The sequence below is a fragment of the Panicum virgatum genome, chromosome 2N (genome assembly GCF_016808335.1).
Source record: "Panicum virgatum strain AP13 chromosome 2N, P.virgatum_v5, whole genome shotgun sequence".
In the NCBI taxonomy this organism is placed as follows: Eukaryota; Viridiplantae; Streptophyta; class Magnoliopsida; order Poales; family Poaceae; genus Panicum; species Panicum virgatum.
Window position 1 is genome coordinate 51,998,067 of NC_053146.1, and position 25,105 is coordinate 52,023,171.

The 25,105-nt window shown below is 47.7% G+C and overlaps 3 protein-coding genes and 1 pseudogene across 3 annotated transcripts; 2 read left to right on the top strand and 2 right to left on the bottom strand.

Moving 5' to 3' along the window:
• Positions 1–343: 343 nt before the first annotated feature.
• LOC120662744 lies at positions 344–1,039 on the bottom strand (annotated as a pseudogene).
• An 8,714-nt stretch (positions 1,040–9,753) lies between these two features.
• Positions 9,754–10,026, top strand: LOC120662745. The gene has a single exon (XM_039941826.1). The coding sequence runs from the start codon at positions 9,769–9,771 to the stop codon at positions 10,024–10,026; it is 258 nt and encodes an 85-aa protein (XP_039797760.1). The 5' UTR covers positions 9,754–9,768.
• A 433-nt stretch (positions 10,027–10,459) lies between these two features.
• Positions 10,460–11,128, top strand: LOC120662746. Its single transcript, XM_039941827.1, has one exon. It carries the CDS (start codon positions 10,460–10,462, stop codon positions 11,126–11,128), a length of 669 nt encoding a protein of 222 aa, XP_039797761.1.
• Positions 11,129–16,626: 5,498 nt separating this feature from the next.
• LOC120661138 lies at positions 16,627–18,063 on the bottom strand. Its single transcript, XM_039939858.1, has 2 exons — positions 17,548–18,063; positions 16,627–17,283 (listed from the first exon to the last, which is right to left on the bottom strand). Exons 1-2 carry the CDS (start codon positions 17,862–17,864, stop codon positions 16,839–16,841), a joined length of 762 nt encoding a protein of 253 aa, XP_039795792.1. The 5' UTR covers positions 17,865–18,063; the 3' UTR covers positions 16,627–16,838.
• Positions 18,064–25,105: the final 7,042 nt, after the last annotated feature.

The window sequence follows — 25,105 nt, forward strand, 5'->3', positions numbered from 1 at the left end:
ATCTAAAACAAAGATATGTACATCAAATCTAACTAGTTACAACAACTATCCTGATCTATATCGGTTAGCGTGTGGATTTGCCGAAGATGTCGGCCCCATGGAGATTCAGTACAGTAAAGTTGCCGCCGATCTCGCCAACCACCATGACCAGCGACCGGGCCAGCCTCTCGCGGGCCTCCTGCGAGGACCATTTTTAGAGATTATTATCTGCAGGAATCATTTTTAGATATTGTTTTAGGATAAGAAAAAAATAGAGAGAAGAAGGCCCAGATAAATTTGAATTTGGGCCTCCGCTTGCCAAATTAATGCAGCCCACTTCAGTCATGCATTTGCTGACAATCCATCCAAAAGCCCAGCAGGCCACACTTGATTTCGCCCCTAAATATAGTATAATCCACACCTCCTCACAAACAGAACACTAGCAATCACTACACGCAACCAGTAAACAAAATACACTACCAGTAGTAGTACAGTTACTGAGTTACACTAGACGGTGCCGTCTGCATACCAGCTGACCAGCAGTGACCGTATATAGCCACATGTACATTGCTGCACTTATTTTCCTTGCTGCGCATACATAGGTGCGTGGTAGCCAGGCTTGCTCTTGTTTGCCGATAATGATGGGTGATCATATGGACTGCACGGCCCTGGCCATGGCGTAGGCGGCGGCGGAGGCGAGCGCGCCGACGATGGTGGTCTGGACGGCGCTGAGGAAGGGGCGGTCGCCGGTGAAGCGGCCCTTGACGAAGCCGAAGAAGAGCAGCGCGGCGAGCGTGACAGCGACGGAGACGGCCATGGCGCGGCTGGCGCGCGGCACGAACACGTAGGGGAGCAGCGGCACCAGCCCGCCGGCGACGTAGGAGAGCGCGATGGTGGCGGCGCTCACCAGCGCGCGCCGGGGCTCGGGCCGCTACAGCCCCAGCTCGAACCTCATCATGAACTCGAGCCACACCGCGGGGTTGCCGCGGAGGGAGGCCACCACGGGGCCGTACTCTGCGGGGCCCAGCCCATACTGCGACAGAATGTCGGCGATCTCGGCGACTCGGCGGCCTCTGCGAGAGATTGACAAGAGATCGACGAGGCGGTCAGGGAACCATGGTCATGGCGCATTGCCGTGAGATTGTGCGGAGCTCGCCGGCCGGCGGTGGCTTACCGACGTCGGGGACGGTGTCGATCTCCTCCTGCTCGCGCTGCAGCTCGCGGTTGTAGTGGTCCGCCTCGCTCTTCGCCGCCAAGTACCTGCCAACCAACAGCACAAGGTCAGTTCAACTGGGTAGTTGGGCTCAGTTTAGTACGGGCCGAAACACACGCACGTCTAATTAATAATTTCTTAGTGGGCTCGAGCTGCATCTGTTGTGGATTTTTGTTTTCCGAGAGAGAGAGAGTGAGAGAAATGCGGTGCTACTACTTTGCCTCAAATATCTTTCTGTATTAGTTCTCTGGCAAAAAAATAAATGACCTTTATGTATTGTGCCTAACATTTTTATCTCTTTAGTCATACGTCCAAACATGGTTGGATGTACTAATTCATAGAAAAAGTGGTTTGGCTGTAAGATTTATCACAAGGATTGTATCAGAAAATTAAAGCTAGTTTGTACTAATTAAGTTCTAGATCGAGCAAGATTACTTATTTAGATGAGAAAACCACACTTTAATTTCAACTGTTTCCAGATGTCAAATAATAGTTAAAATTTCAATGAAATTTTTCGGCCGAAAAAGAGAATGGGTGTGTACTGATGAGGAAGTGGTAACATTGCAGGAAAAGGCTGGCCAGAAAACAAAAACAGGAATGGAAGTTGTTTATAGTAAAAGTAATCCATGCATGTCCTGAATGGACATAGATCACAAAATCTTTGCATGCATGGGTAGTACTTCTCCTCTTTGTCTTTCGACAGTAATTAGTTTCCTGTTTGAGCAGTAGATGCATGAATCGACCTTTTTGGGGAAGAAACAATGGGAACAGAGCTAAGCGTCTGTTATGCATGTCGGATAAGGGGTATTTCCATCTTAACGGCAGGGTCACGGACTCATGGAACTGTGGAAAGGGATGAAAGATAAAAAATGAAAGAATTTTTCTGTAAAAAAAATGAAAGAAGAGAATTTCAACTTTTCAGGACCATAGGAGAAAATGTCATTTGTTTGAGGGCCTAACATCAAATTTCCCCATATTATAGCGATATCATGTTCCCAGTCCGCGAAATGGGCCTTCTATTCGGCCCACTCATCCAAACAGTCAGCAAAATGAGCTCTCCTCCTTTGTCCATCGAGGAGTTCTCGGCCTATGTAGCCCATAACATCGCTGATGAATGTCTTGGCTTAAGCCTAGGTTTACACGTACAGTACAGCCACACGAGAGTGAGAGTTGCTAACAATGTGATGGCGTGACCAAAAGAGCGTCCCCTATTTTAGGGTTTCTTTTTCCTCTGGCGGCGGCGCCGGAGTCCACCAGTCAAAGGGTGAGATCAGCGTGATCTCCCCCCCAATAATCTTGAGATCGTGCCACATCTTTGCCTCCGCAAGGCTCCGGGCTCTCTGGGGTCCTGCATGGCGGCACAACAGGAGTCTTCGAAGGGGAAGGGGAAGGCCATGGAAGAGGAAGGAAGGTCACCCAATTTGGAGGAACGGCTGGGGAATCTGAAGCTCCAAGGGGAAGAAGAGGAGGAACTTGATTTGTCGGGCGAAATTGAGGAGCTTGCGAAGGAGATCAGATGGCTAGCCATATTTAGGGTTCATACGTCAAAACCCTTCAGCCATGCTGCGTTGTTTAGCGCCTTGAGGAACGCATGGGCGGCGGCGAAAGAAGTGACGTTCAAGGTTTTGGAACCTAATCTGTTCTTGGTGCAACTCCACTGTCTCAGTGATTGGTTGAGAGTAATGGAAGGAAGTCCTTGGTTATTCAGGGGATCGGCAATTGTGATGGAAGAATATGATGGCTTCTCTAATATACACACGTATAAGCTGGACAGAATTCCAGTTTGGGTAAGAATTCAAGGGGCTCCAGAGGGGTTCATGAAGAAGAAGGATTTGGCAGAAAGGGTTGCGAAGAAGGTGGGAGAGCCCATCACTGTGGTGGTAAACGACGGGAGAATTAATCCTACTCCATATCTGCGAGCTAGGGTTTGGGTTGAGCTCCGGAAACCTTTGGTGTGTATGGTGCCAGTTACACTCAAAGAAAAAAAATGAAATTCCTTGTCCAATATGAGAAGCTGCCTGCCTTTTGTTTCTTTTGTGGTTGTTTGGGTCACGAAGTCACAGAGTGCGGCGATGGAATCCATAGTAAGGAGAGTTGTGGATGGGGTGACTGGCTGAGAGTTCCTTTCTTGGCAACACCTGGCAGGGAAGAAGCACGAATAGGAAGGGGCAGGGGACGTGGTAGAGTGAAGCGTCCCCTCATAAGAGGTGACTCAAATGTGATACAAATATCAGTCCCAGGAGGCTGATAACACATTTATTACATCAGATGGTACATCACCGTACAACTCTACGCGGTAATCGGCAATGAAGCGCCACTATCGCGAGGACAACAACTAAAACCCAAACAAGAACGTGAACCACGAAGAGGTCATCAGAGTTTTGCGCCATACGAAGCTTCCTGCGGGTGACCCTATCCACAGGCAAGGTTGGGTGCAGAACGGAACCCCTACTCAACGTCATCGGGAATAAAGTCTGGATCTTCCTCTGTAAAAATTAAGCAAGGGTGGGTACAAACGTACTCAGCAAGTCCAACCACACCCACAGAGGGGGTGTAAACAGAATATATGCATAGGATAAATCAAGGATAAGACTAGGGTTTAATTTGCGGAAAGCTAACTTTTATGCAGGGGTTTATTTTGAATCTGTGTTTTTCTTAAAGCAAATCTTTAGCAACTGAGTGAGGTTGATCCTATACAAAGGATCCAAGTTTTAAATTGCTACCAGACTCCTCATCCGCCGTAGCACACGGCACAGCTGCCGGACACTTTTCCAAAATAACTCACGCCAACCCATTCATTCCCAGAAGAGTACTAGTTGTGTGACCAAACCGTAACTCGCCCAGTACCGTGGGCACGGCTATTCGAATAGATTTTATACTCCGCAGAGGTGTGCAACTTTACCCACAAGCGGGGTACCATAGCACGATCACTTTAGTGTCGGTGTAGATCCCAACAAAGCCATTACCCACCTTAGCTAGACCTGACTAGCCACCATGGAATCCACCAAGGGGTCATTGACCTATTACCGAGGTTTAACCGGGGCATAAGTCACCACGACCTTATCCCTTCTCCTTGATCACCCATTGCTCTCAGCTCTCCTGATGGCTATCAGACTAACTAGTGGGGTCTATGCTAAGCCGTTGCCACATACAACAGTCGAGTGGTTTGCACGATAGTTGAGTTAGGCAAGATGACACATCAACTCGGTCCTTAATTGTGAAAATATGGATATCTCCCAACCTTGCTCAACCACACAGGTACGAGAACACCATTTGGCGTCCCACACAGGAATCACCATCCATCTCATCTAAGCATGTCTTTCGTTTATTTTCCAAAAATCCTATTTTTCCCATTTTGATACTCACACCTCTCTTTGTTTTGAAAGTATTTTATAATAATATTTGAAGTGCAATGAGTAGCCGGGTCCTAAGCGTTCTAGCAAGGTTTATCATCCAAACAGAGTAACTCATATTCAGAGACAAACCCAGGTTATCAAGGAATGGTCAAAGCAATCAAGGAGTGGCTATCCAACCGGGTTTTAGCAGCAAAACAATATGCAATTTTGAAAACAGGACAATATGTTGTGTTTATAAAACTGGGACAAAATATACATCAAAAGATGAGATTGAACTTGTCGTTCACAAAGCCTTCCGGGAAGTCCTGATCGAGGTATTGTCCTTCGGGTTCAGGGTCGCAGTACTGGTCCTCGCACACTTGCTTGCGGTACTGCTCGTCGATGGATTCTTCCTCGTTCACACCGTGGTCTACAGTGCACACAAACAAGCACACAACAAAGAAAAAGAAAATAAAGATTTTACTGTTGAGCTCGAATCAGGAAAAATTAAGATATGGAGATAGGAGTAATATTTTTGGGTGGTTTTCTAATGGCACGGCTGAAATCATGTTAGAAATGGCGTGGTCGAGTTTCGGGGCAAACGGAGGATGTTTGGCGCATGAAATGATATGGTAAAGAGGTGGTTAGGGCTAAACGGGAGTTCAGGGGCTTGTTTGTAATTATCTGTGGGAGAAAAGGACTTGATTAGAATTTCGGGAAAATATCTGGGCTACTCTGGAAAGGACAGGGATCTAGATGTGATTATATTTGTATAGTGGAGGGGTCTATTTGGAAGAATTAAAGACGGAGGGGGTTTCTTTTAAAAGGAACTAGAGAGAGTGGGAGGGCTCTTAAATAAAAAGGAAAGACGAGAGGGGGTTCTGGGAAAAGTCGCCCCTTTCTTCTTCCTCCCATCGGCAGAACAGGGGAGGGGCGTAGGGGGGCGCAGGCGGCCTTGGGGCCGGCGGCCCTGGGTGCGAGGGAGGCCGGGAAGTGGGGGAAACGGAGAGGAGGCCAAGGGAAATCGATTCCCCTCCTTACCTCGGGCTGGGGCAGAGTGTGGAGGGCGGGCTACTGCGGCGAGCGGAGGTGGCCGGCTATGGCCGTGGCGGCGGTTCTGTGGGCATGGAGAGGGGCCGAGTGGGGGTGGCCAGCGTTGTGGAGGTGGATGGCGTGGTGGAGGGCCTATTTATAGGCGAGGAGAGGCGGTGGAGCGGGCGGGACACGGCGGACGGCGGCCGGCGAGCTTCCCGGCGGCCATTAATGGCGTTTGTCATCGCGGAGCGGCGGTGCGAGTGGCGAGGCGGCACAGGGCGATGTGATAGCTCGGGCAGGGGCTGTGCGTGAGCAGGGAGAGGAAGAGAAGAAGAGAAGAAGGAAGAAAGGAGAAGGGAAAAAGGAAAAGGAAAAGGAGAAAAAGAAAAGGAGAGAAGGGAAAAAGAGAAAAAGGGGATGCCGGCGGGATTCGCGGCGGCGGTCGGCCACGCGCGTGAGCTGCGGCGTTTGGTCGGAAAGCGATGCACGCGGATCGAGGAAGAACAGATAGACGGGATGATGATTGGTACTGGTGTCGGGACGGTGGATCATCGGAAAATGATTTCAGGAGATTGGTCTCGGATAGAAAAGATTTTCAAACGATTTGAGCTCAACGACGAAAAAATTTTGAAAAATATTTTTAGCGAGTAGTTTATTTGGGTGGATTTTCGGGATGTTACATAGAGGGAGAGGAAGAGGAGGAGGCCGTGGTGATGGCTTCGATTATGACGAAGCTGTAGATATGGAACTGGCGCAGGAGGAGCTTGGTGCTACGGTGGGAGATGGCATGGGAAGAGTGGCGATGTAGGTTAATATTCTGGAAAATATTCTGGAAAACTCAACCCAGCAGGGATCAGCCGTAAGCCCTCTTCAGGAGCAGGTGAAGAAAAGACCAAGGAGGAGTGATGGAGATGATAATGAGGTAACAAAATCTAATGCAAGATCGGCGCTCTCCTTTGAGGGGAGTGACCGGGCACAATGAAAATCCTAGCTTGGAACTGCCAGGACCTTGCTAGTGCCCGGGCAGTGCGCGCGCTTCTGGAAATTCAGAGGCGGGAGAAACCAGAAGTGTTTTTTCTGTCTGAGACACATTTGGATAAAGCTACGGCAGAGAAACTCAAGAGGAGGTTGGGTTACGACCATCTCATCATTCATGAAAGTGATGGTTGTAGCGGAGGTCTTTTGCTGATTTGGAAGAAGGAAGTATCTGTTCAATGTCAGGGTGTGTCACGTTACTATGTTGATGTGACTAAAGAGGAGGAGGAGGAATGGAGATTAACGGTTATCTATGGGGAGCCGAGATGGGAGCATAAACACTTGACGTATGAGGCTATGCGTTCCCTGCATTCTGGCTCCGATCTTCCTTGGCTGATGCTTGGTGATTTTAATGAGATTTTGTTTCATCGTGAGAAAGAAGGTGGTAGAGCAAGATCGCAAGCTCAACTCCAAGCTTTTCAGAATTCTTTAATGGATTGTGGTCTAGTTGATATTGGGTTTATAGGAGATAATTTTACATGGCAAAGAGGGTGGATCAGAGAACGACTAGATCGTGGTGTTGCAAATACTCAATGGAACCTGTTATTCCCAAGCGCCCAGCTAAAAAATGGGGAGATGGTGAAATCGGACCACCGGCCATTAGTGGTAGAGACAGATGGGACTTAGGGTCAATATTCAGGTGGAGAAAAGGACTAGAAGATTTGAAGCTAGATGGCTAAAGGAAGAGACGGTGGGAGAGATTGTTCAGGTTGCCTGGGCTCACTACTAGAAAATGGGCCCAAAGTCCTGGCCAAAGGTACCAGCTGCTATTGCAGCCGGTACTGATGCCACGCATCAGTACCGGCTGCAATCAGTATCGGCTGCAATATCAGCTGCTGGTATCTTTGGCCAGCGGCACTCAAAGATAAGGGGTTTGGTACCGGGTTAAAACATCACCCGGCATCAAAACCCCAGTATAGGCACCGGTTAGTGCCACCAATCGGTAGAAAAAGAACAAAGAGGAATAGGTACCGATTGGTGGCACCAACCGGTGCCTAATGAGCGGACAATGGCACCGGTTGAAATGAGCACCCGGTGCCAAAGATGGCCGGCCTGATCTCCCTCCTCGATATTTTAAGTCCTGGCCACGGCTCCTCTCTCTTATCTCTCTTACCCTCCTCTCATCTCTCTTATCTCTGCAGCGCGAGGGCAGCCGGTCGCTGCGGGATCCGGCTGGGGGGGCGCAGGCGCGCGGGCAGCCGGCCGCCGGCGTGGGACGCGCAGGTCGCCACCGCTGCAGGTCTGCGGGAGCCGGCCGTGGGAGCTGGCCGCTGCGGGCGCCGGCCGTGGGACGCAAGCGCGCGGGCAGCCGGCGGCCGCTGCCATAGGGTGCGCGGGACGTCGCCGCCGTGGGAGCTGGCCGTGGGAGCCGGCCGCTGCAGGAGCTGGCCGTGGGAGCCGCCGTGCCTCGCTGTAAGGATCACCGGGGTGTCCGACCCTAGAGGGGGAGGGGGTGAATAGGGTCGCTAATCGCTTTCTATCCTAGGGCTCAATCTATTTGCATAAGATAAACCTAACACGTCCTACACATGCTAGTTATGACTAAGGTTTATCTATGCTACTCTCTACTTACCCCTAAAAGACTTGCAACCTATAGCCAATCCTAATCAAACTATCTAGGAAAGTAAAGGCACGCAAGATAGAGTAAATGCGGAAACGTAATACGGTAAGTAAAGAGGTAAAGGAGAGAATATGCAAACTCCCGTGAAGAAACCAAGACACACGATTTAACGTGATTCGGTTAGGACACCAAGTCCCTCCTACGTCCACGGCCACTTGTCCAATACGAACAAGTGTGATGCCGAGTCTCTCCGCTTGATCACCGTCTTGCGTTCGCCACCAAGGCTCCCGGCAAGCAAAAGCTAAGTGACCCCAAGTCACCAAGACAAGGCCACCACCACCGTCTCTCTCGAAGCGTCACCCACGGCACCGTCTTCACTATCGGAGATTCTCACCAAGAAGGGTCTCCTTCCCCGCACAAAGTGTCGTTGCCTCTCCACACCAAGTCGGAGGGTCACACGACGAGTACACAAGATGCTTGCCGCAGCAAGACTTTCACTCAAGCTAGTTCTCTCAAGAACTAAGCCTAATCAAGCACTAAGCACTCTCACAAGTGTGCTTAAGCCTATATGATGTACAATGAAGCTCTAAGGTGGTTGGAGGTGTTCTTCAAGTGTAGCAGGCTTCAGCAACTCCAGAACTCTCAAATGACCCGGCCTTGGGGGTATATATAGGCCACACACCCCAAAAGAGCCGTTGGGAAAGGCTGACAAAATTTCTTAACGTCGGTTAAACCGACGCTCCAGGTTTGCCAACACCGGTTCAACCGGTGAGTGTACTTTCCCTTCTTCTAGCCGTTATAGCTTCCAACGGCTACTTTGATCAATCGACCGACGCTCTCAAAACTAACGTCGGTTCAACCGGTGCATGTAATCTCAGAAACCCCCAAAATGGAGTCTCTGGACAACTGCATCGACGCTCCAGAAACCAACGTCGGTTCAACCGGTGTACTCTACTGATTTGGCCTTCTCTGAGTCTGTTGCACCGGTGAGTACAATTTTCCTTCGGGCCTAGCTACGCCTATCTTCTCTTTGTCATCACTTGAACCTAAAAGCCTGAGAATGGTCATCTTAACAATCATATTAGTCCAAGTGTTGTGTTGTCTATATCAATCACCAAAACATTATATTGAAATATGGCATGAGAGGCCATTTTCGCTACACTCGCCCGACCCACCGTCGTCGTGCCTCGTCGAGGCCCCTCGATCCGGCGGCGGGGCCCTTAGATCCGGCGAGCCTGGCGGCAGTTGGGGGAGCTCGCAGGCAGCTGGCCGCGGGCTGCCACCGGCCGCCGCTGCGGAGTCGCGCGGGCCGCAGCCGGCCGCCGCCGCGGGAGCCGCCCTTGAGTCGTCCTGTGTGCCGGTCTCTTCTGGCACTTGCCTTCGCTTCGGCTCCGGCTCCCCATTCTACTTCCTCTTCCTGCCAAGGTACATGCCCGACCCGATTCCATTCCAGCTACGCACCCATGGTCATGCCTCCATTTGCATAGCTAGCGGTCCCTGGAAGACTGAAGTTGTTTAATTATGCGGTGCTTGATTTCGATGTCTCTCCCTCTCGCTGTTCCGTAGGGTTGTTGGCGGAGGAAGAGCACGAGCCGCGAGAGACCGAGACGATGGTGATGATGGGGCAGCTGGGGCGGCTGGTGGACGGCATCAAGTCGAGGCTGCGTGCCGGGAAGAGGGGCGGCAGTGGCACCTCAGTAAGGAAGGCATCGGCGTCGGCGGCAGGCTATGACAAGGTGGAGAAGACGGACAGCATGCGAGTGGAGATCCGCAGCCGCCAGGCACATAAGCTCATCGCCAAGAACCTCGACGCTGTCGACTCCATTGCCCGGGCCAACAACAACAAGCGCTTCTTCTTCCTCGCATGATTCTTTGAATGGCCAACAACAACAACTTTTTTTCTTAGTTTTCTGATATAGAGATGCATGTGGGATTGTATGGCTTGTATCTATCTTGTGATTGATTCTTTGAATGATTTGTGGGATCTATGGATTTTGCATCAATCGATTCATATACTTTCGTTGATTCTTCAAATGATTTGGCATTACTGGTGAGCGATGCGAGGGGAACGAGAGGGGATGGGAGGGAACGGGTTTATTTTTGTTTGCCAAAAATGCTTTGGTACCGGTTGGTCTTTCCAACCGGTACCAATGGATTCCTAAGGCACCGGGTGAAAAACCCGGTGTCCTAGAGCGAGGCCATTGGTCTTGGTTTGCGGGTACCGGTTGGAAAACCGGTATCTATGGGCGTTTTCAACCGGTTCTAAAGGCCGGTTTTCCAGTAGTGGCTCGTGCCTCGGCAATGGGTCAGGACCCCTTGATGAGGAAAGTTACGGAGGTTCATGAGGATTTGCATGTTTGGGATCAGGAAGTTCTGAAGAGACCGGTCCAGAGAATAAAGAAATTAAAGAGGGAGTTGGAGCATCTGAGGCGTGGTCCTATTTCTGAGGAATCGACTGCAGCTCAAAAGGAGATTCTGCTCCGCATAGAGTTACTCCTGGAGCAGGAGGAATTGGAATGGGTCCAAAGGGCAAGAGCAAACTGGCTTAAGCATGGGGACCGCAATACTAAGTTCTTTCATCAGTTTGCTTCAGCTCGCAGAACAAAAAATATGATCAAGGGGTTAGTGGATGATCAAGGAGTGAAACATGAGGATTTGGGGACGATGAAGGATATTGTACGAGATTTCTATACAAATCTGTTCACATCAGAAGTGCAGGTAGTGGACCAGGAAGTATTGACAGATGTAGACCGTAGAGTTACTCCCAACATGAACCAACTTTTATTAGCTCCCTTCTCTAGGGAGGAGGTGAAAAAAGCTCTATCCAGCATTGGTGATCTTAAAGCCCCACGTCCTGATGGGCTACATGCTATCTTCTTTAAACGATTCTGGCAATTATTGGAAGATGAATTGATAAATGAAGTTCTATATGCAATCAATAATTCAGTTATACCAGAAAGGGTGGAATGATACGACAATAGTATTAATTCTGAAGGTGGCTAATCCAGATAATGTGGCTCAATTCCAGCCTATCTCATTATGCAATGTGATTTACAAGGTAATTTCCAAGGTTTTATCGAGTAGATTAAAACTGATCTTACCAGATATAATTAGCCACCACCAAAGTGCGTTTGTGCCAGGGAGATTAATAACTGATAATATTCTGTTAGCATATGAATGTATCCATACTATGAAGAAAAAGAAGGGGAAAAGGGGTCTCTGTGCAGGAAAACTTGATATGCAGAAAGCTTATGATAGAGTGGAGTGGATCTTTCTGGAAAAAAATTATGTTGAAGCTTGGTTTTGATCAAAGATGGGTGAAAATTATTATGGCCTGTGTTTCTTCAGTTAAATATAGAGTGCGGTTCAACTCTACAGAAACCGATATTATAGTACCAACGAGGGGACTGAGACAGGGTGACCCGCTGTCGCCGTATCTTTTTTTATTGGTAGCTGAAGGCCTGTCTTGTATGATCAAGGGAGCGGAGGAGAAGGGGGAGTTAGAGGGACTCAAAGTTTGTAGAGAAGCTCCAGTAATTTCTCATTTGTTTTTTGCAGATGATTCTCTTGTACTGATGCATGCGGATAAGAAGAATGCTGATTGCCTAGCGATTATTCTGCATCGATACTGTGAAAACTCAGGGCAGAGAATTAGTGTGGCAGAATCTAGCATCCATTTTTCTGCTAACACAGAGGTACATGTCAAGACAGAAGTATGTGAAACTCTGAATATCTTGAATGAAGCTCTTAATGATAACTACTTGGGTTTACCGGCGATGGTGGGAGTTGACCGGAGTGACTGTTTCTGTCATCTGATTGATCGGGTGAACTGTAGGAATTAATGGGTGGAAGGAGAAGCTGTTAAGCTTTGGAGGTAAGGAGATTCTTATTAAGTCTATTGCTCAAGCTATACTAGTATATGCGATGATGGTGTTTAAAATTCCTAATAACATCTGCAAAGGAATAACAAATGCCATCTCAAATTACTGGTGGGGTGATGATGATGACCATAAGAGAATCCATTGGCAGGAGTGGTGGAAGATGTGTATGCCCAAGGGCAAAGGAGGTATGGGATTTAGAGATTTCCAATCATTTAATTTGGCTATGCTAGCAAAGCAGGTTTGGAGACTATTGAGGGAACCAGAGTCATTATGTGCTAGAGTTCTAAGAGCCCGGTATTATCCAGACGGGAAACTTTTATCTGCAAGGGCGAAAAGTGGGAGTTCTTACACTTGGCTGGGCTCGACTGTTTTAACCTTGGTTATATATGGCGAGTAGGGGATGGCACACAAATTAAAATATGGGAGGATAATTGGATCCCAGGTAGTCATAATCTGAAAGTCCAGACCCGAAGAGGAAACAATCTAGTTTCAAGGGTGGATGAACTTATCAATCCTGTGGACTTTACCTGGGATGTTGATCTGATTCAGTCAATTTTTTTGGGGTGTTGATGTTAATCGTATTCTGCAGATCCCAATTACTCTAGGGAGAGAGAACTGTGTAGCTTGGCACTACAATAGGAATGGACTGTTCTCAGTAAAATCAGCTTACCATGGGCAATGGAAGGAAAAATTTGAGGCAAAGATCATGCGGCCTCAGGGAAGTGGACCTAGTGATCAAAAGGTGTGGAAGAATCATTGGAAACTTGATGTCCCAGGGAAGATCAAAATATTTGGGTGGAGATTAATCAAAGGTCTGTTGCCATGCAGAGCAATTTTGGCAAACAGACATTATTCCAGAAGGGGGCTGTCAAGTATGTCCATCCGGTGCTGAAGATATCAAACACTTAATATTCTTGTGTGATAGAGCCAAAGCAGTATGGAGGTCACTAGGCATTTGGGATAAGATCAGCAATTTACTGAATTCAGACCGTTTTGGGTCTGCAATTCTAGAAGAAATCATTAGAAGAGGCGAAGAAATCCAGGAGCTTGGTTTGGGTCTGGCCGAGCTGGTGTTGACTGGAGGATGGTTTCTTTGGTGGGAAAGAAGGCAGATCTCACATGGGGAGAGTGTCCAAGTTCCATCTAGATCAGGTCTGTTTATTGTTTCCCTAGCCAAGAATTACAAATTGGCGGCTAAACCTGAAGTTAAGCTTAGACGTGGTTGGAAGAAACCACCTGAAAGGTATTTGATACTGAACGTTGATGCTTCATATGATGATGATAATGGATGTGGAAGTTGTGGTGCGATTTTAAGAGATGGCATGGGGGGTATGGTTGCGGCATCGTGTTCACACATATCTCAATTGGTGGATGCACCGATGGCGGAAGCCTATGCGCTGAAGGAGGGGCTTATGCTAGCACAACATATTGGAGCCAATCGCCTGATCGTCCAGTCTGACTGCATGGAAGTTGTTGATATTATGAAGGGGGGATTTACAGCCAACTCAGCAGCACCAATATATGATGAATGCTATATTATTTGGAGTGGCTTTCAGGAGGTTTCGATGGAACATCTGAACAGAGAAGCTAATCAAGTAGCGCATGAATTAGCTAGACGAGCTATGATCACAAAGAAGAATTGTATTTGGGACGATGATCCCCCTAGTTTTATTATTCATACTTTAGCTAATGATGTAACTATCCTCAATCAATAAAGCTCGCTTCTAGCGATTCTCAAAAAAAAAAGTGATGGCGTGACCTGTGATTTCGCCGTCAGCAGTGACCAAGCTTGATTTCGAGGGGAAATATGGTCGTAAGATCATATGGTGAACCGATGCGGGTTGCCTTTCTTTTCAGCGTCGGTTTCCTTTTTTTTTTAATCACGAATGCTGATGTACTCGTCCCAACGGATCGCCCTAGTCTCTAGCATCTAGAAGACATGGATCACATGTCCAAATATGAGCCACGCATTTGGCTTCTGGCCTATCCATTGCTACACTCATGCTTGCATGATGCGCAAAATTATATTTATATTTTGTTTTATCAGTGTAGTAGCAGCAACGTCATTTCCTCGACAAAGGTGATTCGATGTTTCACGGAGATTAAAAGGATGTAAAAATTCGCCTTGTGGCTGCAAGGCTTATCTAAGCATTCGTTTTGCACACGAAGAGGTTTTGCCTTTCCTTGATATTAAAACGACAAATTGTTACACTTTCTGTGGAAGACTATACCTGTGATGAATCCACTTTTATGCCAACCCACCATGCTAATAATAACAACTGAAAAAAAAGAAGAAGAAGCAACCTTTTTATATTAAAAGGAGAAGGAGAAAAATCTACTAGCAGTATGGTTCTTCCAATCTTCCAGCTAGTCCCATTGGAGGCTGGAGCTGACCTAACTTTTCCGATCCCCTGGTTGGAAAGACAGGCCCCCAACTACCAGGCGCCCAGGCATTAAAATGTCCAAGCAAAGCATGCTACAAGATAAGCTAATCCGTCGTACGAACGCAGAATTTTTTATTTCAATGCCAATTGTGCAACAGGATAAGATCACATAGCACATGCACAGTCACCCCGGCCCCACACACCCCTCCCTAACCCACCAAACCTAATATAATTATCAATCACACATTGCTCACACCGGAGGGGCAAGTGTAAGGATTAGTGCATCAATCAAAGAGCAATTAGGGATAACCAATCTACATGGAAAAAGCTAATGACCGACGCTTGCTCCCGCGTCTCGGCCCGGCCCGTCCTGCCGCTCCTCCCACGTCCCCCCTCCTCCCCGGCTTGTCCAGCACTTGCAGCCCAACAATCCACGCATGAGATACCGAATCAGCTCACGCTTTACCCTCCTGTATGTATATGCATTTATGTACCGTCTCCCATCCATACTAATAGATATTATTATTTTTATAAAGCTTCTAAAAAATATTTTACCTGCTCTATATTACCTCTGTTTCAAGAACCGATTGCACCATTGTATTCTACACGATGAGGTGAACAAAACTAGACCCCCTACTTGTATATGTTTTACGATGTTTTTCACTAGTAGCAACTTATATGTAAATTTAAATTAGATATTATTGAATAAGTTACCACAAACGGAAGGGTTAATATACATAAGTTTCCATACAAATAAGGTATAAGTTGTCACATATATAAGTTGTTACAAATATAAAATGCAAATATACTTACCACACACCTTTTATGTGTGACAACTTTTGGCTGCTTTTATTTTACATTTGTAACAACTTTTATTTTTATGACAATGTGTATATAAACCTATGTGTACCAAAACTTACTCCTTTTCTACTACTTATATGTTTGTGTTTTTAAAAACTTATGCATGTGACATATTGTTGTTGTGACAACTTGTGTTTATAGCACATTATGCTTTGTGGCAATATTATTCTTATGACAATTTATAAATATTTGTTTTGACAAATTTTATCTTATAACTGTAACAACGTGCGACAACTCATGTGTATAATGAATTTTGTTTTTGTGGCAACTTTTGGTTTACATGGGTGCCAACTTTTATTGATATTTTTGTGTTTGTGACAACTCATTTGTATAATTTTTATGTAAGCTGATATTATAGGCACACTAGCAACTTATATATGTAGATTGTATATACTCCTTCGACAATATATATGCATATTGTAGCAACTCATTCAATAATATGAAACTTAAAATTACACATAAGTTGCCACTAACCTAAAACATCTTCAAAATATATGTAAGTGTGATCTAGTTTTGTTCGTCTCATCACGTAGAACACAACGGTGCAATCGGTATTCAAAACGAAGCCTGTAAGAGGGAGATAAAATATTTTTTGAACAAAATTTAATGTTAAAAAAGTTGTTAGAGCTTCATGTAGTCCATGTACTGCTGTCCAAAAATAATATTTACAGATTTTGAGGAGAGACTGAACTTCATCGTACGCGCGATGGGTCGCGGATTATCCCAGTCCAATCTGCATAGGATTCCTCATCACCACCCCTTGTCTGTCCCCTCTCTGACTCAAAACTGGAGTACTCGCCAAGGGAAACCCAAAAAAATATACAAGAATGAGCAATCAGAAAGGTCACGACCCCATGCGACGCCCTGGTGCTGTGTTTTGTGTATGAAAACGATGTGGCAGAGCCGTCGAGAAAGATGTTGATTTACCACCCTTTTACCTCACCCACCACTTTCCCAAGAAAACGAAACAGTTTCACTTTCATACCACTTTTATTCTCTGTAGTGCATTTCAATTTGTTTATGTGGCAACCCGTTGCTGTTCTCCCCATGTTTGGTTAAAACAGAGGGTGGTTTTTTATATAAAAAAAACTTTTCACATTGTTGTCGATCTACGCACCACGCAGAATGATGAGGGGAACAGGGATGGATGGATCCATTTGCTGCTTTTTCAAAACAAAGTTAGCTAACTGCAAAGTGACTTTCGTTCTTGGGATCAGATCAGACTTTGATTTCATCTGATCGACAAACAAACATTGGGCATGGCCTGATGACCGATTAGTTAGCTGGCGGCATAGTACAATCATGGGATACCTTATCAAGCAAATCATGGCACAGCAGCAGATTAATCAAATGGATCAAAGGCAGCTAACCACCACGATGATCATTAGTTAATGATACCAGGTTAGGTCAGTTCATAGGAGTACACAAGGTCAAAGAAAGCCAGGATGAACACAACAGACCTGTTGGATCTTATACACTGGAATTATATAGCAAGTGGCTACTACATCTCTACTGGCCAAAGAAGGGCCAAAGCCGGAAGCAAATTTGCAGCTGCTAATTACTACCATCAGTCCTGCTATTTTGCAGATCGGACAGTGAGAAGGACCTTGGAGATCTGAAGCTCCCAAGGCCATTCCTCCTCTGCATGCCAACACCGAGGAGCCTAGGGGGAGGCAACGGCAATGCCAGCGCGTTCCGGACGTTCTTGCCGCGGTGCGGCAGCTGGTTGCATTCCTCCTCCTCGTCGTCGGAGTCGTCCTCTTCGCCCTCGTCCCCCTCGGCGACGGCGTGGTCCGGGGCCAGGAGAGGGGGCAGGTAGGTGGCCGTGGCGAGCGAGCTGCAGGAGGCTCGCCGGGACCAGTTGGCCAGGATGCGGCGGCGCTTGTTGAAGGGGTTCTCTGGCTTGGCCAGCTCCTTGGCCGCCGCCACCGTCGACGTGGCCTCGGCGAGGCTGGTGAACGACTTAGACTTGCCGGAGTAGAAGCTAGAGAGACCCTTCCTGATCACAGCAAATTAAACTCGAGTTAATTCCGTGAGCTATCTGAGGCGATTTACGGTCAAAGCTCCTATTTTTATTTCTGTTACAAAGTGGGCAAATCCATAAATTGCAATTTCCCACATCATTCGCGCGATCCAGGACTAAGCTTATCAACATAGCAAAGGTTCCAAAAAAAATTTCCTTTCGGGAAAAGTTATCGATTTGCAGAAGTAAAACAAGCACGGACAAGCCAAGACGATAAAAATGAAAGCTTCATTCACTCACTTGATGGGCAAGGAGTCCTCGAGGGCGTCCAAGCAGCCGAGCGCATCACCCTCCTTGAGCTTGCTTTCAACCTCCTCCTCTCCATCCTCTTCGCCGGCCTCCGACGAGGAGTTCTCCCCAATCGAGGAGCCCGACGGCGACGGCGCCCCGATCGACGAGGTATCGGTCAGCACCTCCTCCGCCTCGTCCTCCTCTATGAAGAACCCGTCGCTCCTCCTCTTCCCGGCCGCCAGCACGGCCGCCTGCTCGCCGGCGCTCCTCTTCCCGGATCCGGGGAACCCGTAGGCCGGCCGCACCTCCGCCACCGCCGTCGACATGTCGCCTGCACCTCGAGATCAGACGGCCCGGGCGGTGCCAGTGTGCGCTCAGAGCGATTGAGCAAATCTCGGGTGGATTGGATATGTGTCCGTCCAAGAACAGGGACAGGAACTCAACAACTTGAGAGAGAGAGAGAGAGAGAGAGAGAGAGATGGGGGAAAGAAGAAGAAGCGAAACGCAGGATAGGATAAGAGCAAGGACCAGGAGCCAACTTGAGTGCGCGGGGTCTTTGTAGGCTGAAGGAGGCCGCAAGGCCCGGGATCCTCTGCAACGAAGCACAATTGGCTTGCATGTGCTACTGGGCAAAATTGATTGCATGTCAAACGCACGCCAATTGGCTTGGTGATCCGGCACCTATCTCCTATCTATCGCATCATATTAGGCTAGTGGAAGTTTCACAGAGAGTTTCATACATTAAATTTTATATGATAAATCAGTATTTTTGATGACTTAGCATGATTATTATGAGGAGAGATGAGAGGGAGTTTTATGAGATGAGAGAAAAATTTCATCCCCATAAAACTCACCTGACATGATTACCTAGTTCTTTGTTTTTAAAAACTGTGCAATAAAACTTGGCCTTAATCAGCCGTGGAAGTCTATCGTCGTATCTCACCTTATCTTGGAATAAATATAGCATGTCAAAAAGGAAAGGAAGCCATAATTCGTGTTTACGTTCGTTTGCATGTATCTCTTCGATATCTTTACCACATTCCATTTATAACCTACAAATTAGGAGATAACATATTTATAACCTACAAATTAGGAGATAACATATGGCAATAATAATTATATCGTGTCAATTGGCACATCTTGATATATCTCTGGTGGAAATCTAAGTTTATATTTCTATACTACAATAGTGTATATAATCTTTGTGCATCAGAAATACATAGTTGGAAAATTATCTTAGATCATTTTACCATGTTACTCCTACATATATTGCACCGATATAATTGGAGTATTGGACCTATATCTCATTATATACATAGTATTAATGCTCACATGAATGTTGGCATTGTCTCCAAAGAACTACATTTAAATAGTAATGAGAAATAAGGTAATTTTACCAGATTCTACCACATAGAATTTTACGGACCTTTAGCTTGTAAATTAAACCTATGTGTCTTGGAACCATAAAAAACTTACTAGATGGTCCTACAAATTTAGAACATATATTCATGATTTTTGTGCTGTCGTAATATCTAAACCACCTACTCTTTTCAAGTTTCCAGTGAGAAATTAACGTATTTTTTGAACGGATAAATAGATATATATAAACAAAGAACTTCATTGTGTTTTTCTTGCGGGCTTTACGTGTCCTTTTCCGGTTTTCCCCGTGACTGGAGTGCAAAAGCATCGTGACAACGTAATCAATCATGGATCTCCAGCCACAGCCGGGCTCTCTCGGTCTTTGCCGGCGCGCAGAGGATCCGAGCCCCACCGGGTGTCCCGTGGCCGAGCGGATGAGCCTCCCCGAGTCCCCGTCCCTCTTTGCGTGGGCGAGGGGACCGCGCCCACCCGCGGTTTCCCCGCCCCCCGTCGTCTTCCTGTGGGCTCGGGGAGTCCGAGCCGACGAGCCAAGCCCTCCACCCTCCTCCGGCAGGCCGACCCTATCCGTTACTGTTAGAGCCGCACCCGCACCAGCTGCCCCCCCGCTCTCGCTGGCACCCGGGGCCCCCACGCCTCCTCCTCCTCCTGCGGCGAAGCGGATCAGGTCGCTGACGAGGTGGTGAGTGAATCTGCTAGTGGTTTGGGCTCAAACCAGTTTTTGTGGTCTGGTTTTGTGTTTGGGCCAATATGATTTGGTGGTAACCGGGCTAGAATAGCTAGTGGGTTGGTTCGGTTTAGACTGCCAATTTAGATGGATCAATCTTGTCTGGCCCATGGATCCCCATGATCCGTCCCTGACGCCCTTATCCGCTCATGGGCTGTGCGCTGGAAGAGCTAGGGCGGGACCACCAGGCGGTGGTCTGGCTCGTGGCCTCCGCCCCACCAGAAGAGCTAGCGCACGAGGCTCGGGAGGCTGCGGAGCGCGGAGCGGACGTCGCCCGCGGCGAGCACCAAGCAGAGAGGCTCCGGCGGCGGAGGGTCGGAGGAGAGGAGCGCGGCGAACGGGTCCCCGCGGGCAGGGGCGGAGGCGGCAGGACCAGCGCCGGCAAGGAGGAGGACAAGAAGCGGCTGGGGAAAGTTGCGACTGGAGCTTGTGATTTGCAGTGCATGATGATGAATAGCATGGATTAAAGCGATCCCGACGAGCCTCCAGGCGCTCAAGCTCAGCTCCTTCGACTTCTCGAACCGGCTGACCGGGAACATGCCGCCGGGGCTACTGGTGATCACCGGCGATCAGGCGTTCGCGGGGAACCCCGGGCTCTGCGTGGACGGCAGGTCCAAGCTCGGCGGCGTCTGCAACCTGGACGGCGGCCACAAGGACGGCCTCGCCAGGAGGTTGGCCGTGCTCATGCCGGTCCTCATGGCCGCGACGGCGCGACGCTGCTGCTCGTGGCCAGCATCCTATTGGTGAGCTACAGGAGCTTCAAGTTGGAGGAGCTCAGGAGTCGCAACCTGGTGCGCGGCGGCTGCGGGCAGTGAAAGCTGGAGTCGTTCCACCCGCTGGAGCTGGACGCCGACGAGATCTGCGGCGTTGGGGAGGAGAGCCTGATCGGGTCCGGCGGCACGGGGCACATGGACCGGCTGGAGCTCAAGGGCCGCGGCGGCGTGGTGGCCGTGAAGCTGCTGTGGAAGGGCAATGCGGCACGGGTGATGGAGGCGGAGATGGCCATCGTCGGCAAGGTCCGGCATCGGAACATCCTCAAGCTTGGTTGAGGTGGGTTGAAACTGTGGGTTTGGAGGTTGGTTGAAACTGTGGGTTCGGAGGTGGGCTGGTCCAATTTGGTTGAGATGTTATATGTAGTTTGGTTTAATTTAATTTTGGAAGATAGTGAGGTGGGGTGATTTGGGGTGTTATAATATATATTATGAAATGGTTCGGTTGAGTAATGGTTTGGGGATGCCAAACCACTAGCAGATTGAGTGGTGAGGCATCCGGACTCCGGACACGTTCCTACCCCCGCCTGACAGCCCGCGCGTGGTGGCGGGTGGGGTCGGCCCGAGGTTGCCGGTCGCCGCCAGCCACGCCGCGTGCATCCGGCCGGCCGGGCCGGAGTCCAAGCGAGCCGGCCCGTATGATCGACAACGCCAGCCAAGCATCTTACTGGCAGTGGCATGGCGGCGAGCTCCGGTGCCCCTTTTGGATGACAATAGCATGAGTAGCACAAAAAGAAATTTTGCCTGCATGAAACACTAAACGAAGTATTTACAAAAAAATTTTACAGACGGGTGTAACTTTTCATGATGAATCTAATGACGGTAATTAATTGATAATTAGTCACAGTGATACTACAGTAACCAATCTCTAATCGTGTGGTCAAAGATCTCATTAGATTCGTCTCGCGAAGTAGCGCAGAAATTGTGAAGTTAATTTTGTAAACTATTTTTATTTAATACCTCTAATTCTTAATCAAAATTTACGCTACTCATGCTACTTGAGTAACCCGGGCTGATCGTCGGCGTGCCCACGGGCCACGGCGCGGCAGGCGCGGTGTCCGGCGGGGGCGTGGCCGCGTAGGCCGGGTACGAGCAGACCAGCAGGAGCTTTCACGCGAGTACGGGGGCATGGGAGGAGCGTGGACGCCGGACGAGACGTGACATTGGATGCTTCGTTGCCGCTGCTGGGAGAGGAGTGGTGGAGAGACAAGTCTTCACGTGTGCCTGCTGCGTGGCTGTCGCGGTTAGTCCTGGTCCCAGCCTCCTGGCACAGGCAGAGAGATATCCTGCTTTGTGTTTCTTTTTTTCCTGTGTTCGCTTGACTATGACTGATGACTGATGCTAATTTTTTATGAGAAAACAGTACTACTGACTGGCTGATAATTGGTGATTGGTATTAATTTAGTATGAGAATACAATACTGCTAGCTGGTTTGCCCAAACATACAAAGCGTTTGTTTCCACGATAAAATTAGAGAGAGAGTCCTTCGTGAGAAGCCTTGACTAGGAGGCAGAGGCCGGCAAGTACGGCTCTTGTATTATACGTGCGCTACACTCAGCCCCTGTTTAGTTTCTAAAAAAATTTACTCAGTACTTATCAAATCGAATTTTCGAACACATGTATGGAGTATTAAATGCAATTGAAAAAAATAACTAATTACACAGTCTAACTAATTAGCACGAACTGAATCTTTTAAGTCTAATTAATCTATAATATGATATTATTTGTCAAGTAACAACGAAATGTGCTGCAGTACCAAAATCTAAACTTTTTCACCAACTAAACACACCCAATGATCTTGTCTGAACTCCAAAGCGTGTATACAACTACTCCATATAAAACAGACACGGGCCGTGCGCAGAGGTTAGGCCGTTGGGTCATTAGGGAATATATAAATATATATATTGGCCTGCATCATGAGGCATTTCTTGGAGTAGTCATGGATGCATGGATAGTCTTACCTCTTTTGCGTGGTACTAGTGCGCTTTGGAGATGCTACTATAGCTAGGAAGGATATTTCCCTAGCGTTGTTCACCCGGCTGAAAAAAATGGGCATAGGCCCTAGAGCAAGGACAAAAGAACCACACGCCAGCCGGCCACTCAGCGCGGAGCTATGTAGGCTTCGGAGGGTGCCCGAACACCCGTGCTGAAATGAAAACTTAATATTAATTATCAAATTTTCATTTTATAAATTAAAAAGTTAGCAGTAGACCATAGAAAAGAGCATCTCCAAGTGCTTTTCTAAAATCTATTCTCTAAATCATCATTTAGAGACATCATTTAGAGAGTCATTTGAATAAAAATCATTTTTTATATCTTTGTACTTTCCAACAACTTTTCTATATCTTGTGTCTAGTCTAAAGAATCATTTTTGCTCTCCATCTTTGGCTAGAGAGAAATCCGGAATAGAGCATGTCTATATTTAGATATCCAATTGAAGAGACTATTGAAAGATATTTTTCCACCAAAAATCTCTATTCTTGTAAACTAGGAAAAATATAGAGAGTTTCTTGGAAATGCTCTAACGCACCTCCTTCGATTCAGCTCTAACTTTGCCCCTCGCGCTGTGCTGCTGACCTTCGTCCAAGCATGCTACTCCTGCTCACGGTGCTTCAGAGTTATTCAGACGAATGCAGCACGTCTCGAATTCCTTTGACCATACCCCCCTGGCGGTGAAAAAGGAAGGTCCCGTTCCTCACCTGATGATCCAACTTCCAAGTGAGTGTTCCTGCGTGGACCGCGGACGGGTGGACCACGCGTTACTAGGCCTCACCGCCTTTGACTTGGCCACCGCTGTGATTGGCCTCGATGGAGGGAGACATCACGGGCCAGTCGTCTTCCTAATCCTAGCAGTTTCTGTACACCACTTAGCCTTCCCCCCTCACGGGCCGGGTCGGTGATCCTCTCTCGTTTTTTTTTTTGAGGGGTCGCGTGGCGCGAGACCCGCAGAACAGGGCTGCAACCATTGTTAGGGCCGGGCTTCAGAGACCTCTCTCTTTTCGTTTGGTTGTTGGGTTGCTTGCTGCTATAATCTCCCAATCGCCTAGACAGGTATGCTTCGCCTTTTTTTTCATTTTTATATTTTAAAAAGAATTTCAAAAATATATGACCGTTCCAAAAAATTTAAAAAATAAGCCCCTATCGCCCATGGGGAGGGCGAAAGGCCCCTATCGCCCAGGCAGGGGTTGACAGGCTTTTTTTAAAAAAAAATTACAAACCGGACCTCGGTCAGCGCGGCGCGGGGGCTCGGCGGCGGCGGGGGAGGGGGGCGGTCGTCCCCCAAAGGGCGACAGGGGCCTGTCGCCCCCCTTGGGCGACAGGGGCCTGTCGCCCCCTTGGGCGACAGGCCCCCTCTATATAAGCCCTCCACCCCCATTCTCTCCTCATTTGAGGCCAAAAATTCCACTAAAAATCCAGAAAAAAAGAAAAGAGTGAGGACAAGGGAAGCGGCGAAGACCTACCGGATTCAGAAGAGGAGTGAGGACAAGATGGGTCAGAAGAGATAGAGAACCAAAACATCGGACCACAGGCCAAGTACTATCACCCGAAGATCTTCTCCACCTCCTTCGCCTAGTTTGCGACATAAGTCCACCGAAGATACATACCAATTTACGGAAAATTGGTATCGATTTGTTAATCAACTCCGTGTCCTCGGGGTAATCCTAGCATATAATTAAACAACAATTTTACTATTTCATAAATATAGATTCCAAATGACGGACGGAATTAGAACTGAATAAGAGTTACCTTAATGTGCATCTCATACACCTCTGGCCGCATCCATATCTTACAAGAACTTTGTAAGAATCCAATGACATTAGGATGATTCGCTAGTTCACATACTCTCATGTATATATTCCGACGTTCTAGCAGGTGTCCCTTTACACCTTGCGTTGTAATACCTCGAAACATTGTGAAATCTTTAAATTGTACTATTTTGGACAACACCATCTCTATCGTACCATCCGCTAATGGATCCAACTTCTTATTGATTAAAAGAAGTGTCATGATATCAAGTATTATACTAGATTTTTCGGTCCATGAAAATCCTCCAGAATTGGATGCAGACATTGCCTTATGCTGTAATATCAATAAGGTACTGTCATTATAAATTTACAATTCTATATTTCACTATCCAAAAATTAATTATATCCTCGAACTCGTACTTAAATTGTTCTACTATAGCATTAATTATATTAAATTGCTATACAATATCAATGATTCAAATATAATTATCTGCAGATCACAAGTGCGTAATCCGGCAGGGCTTCGCCGCTTCCCTTCTCCTCACCCCTATCTTTTTTTTAAGGATTTTTGGTGGATGTTCCTCTCTTTTTTTCTGGATTTTTTGTGAAATTTTTGGGCTCAAATGAGGAGGAAATGAGGGTGGGGGGCTTATATAGAGGAGGGGACCTTGTCGCCCGAGGGGGGGGGGGCGACAGACCCCTGTCTCCCGTGGGGGGGGCGACCGCCCCCCGCTGCCGAGCCCCTGCGCCGCGCTGACCGAGGACCGGTTTGTAAATTTTTTTTTACAAAAAAGGCCTGTCGCCCCCCTGCCTGGGCGACAGGGGGCCTGTCGCCCTCCACATGGGCCACATGGGTCATTTTTGAAATTTCTTGAAACGGTCATATAATTTTGAAATTTTATTTTTAAAAAAATATAAAAATGAAAAAAAGGCGGTATGCTTCTCTT

What these genes read in the sequence shown, in the direction of transcription:
- LOC120662745 (XM_039941826.1), top strand. Translation starts at nt 9,769, where the DNA reads ATGGTGATGATGGGGCAGCTGGGGCGGCTGGTGGACGGCATCAAGTCG.
- LOC120662746 (XM_039941827.1), top strand. Translation starts at nt 10,460, where the DNA reads ATGGGTCAGGACCCCTTGATGAGGAAAGTTACGGAGGTTCATGAGGAT.
- LOC120661138 (XM_039939858.1), bottom strand. Translation starts at nt 17,864, where the DNA reads ATGTCGACGGCGGTGGCGGAGGTGCGGCCGGCCTACGGGTTCCCCGGA. An exon ending in GAGGACTCCTTGCCCATCAA is followed by an intron (nt 17,284 to 17,547) that starts GTGAGTGAATGA and finishes TGCTGTGATCAG; the next exon opens with GAAGGGTCTCTCTAGCTTCT.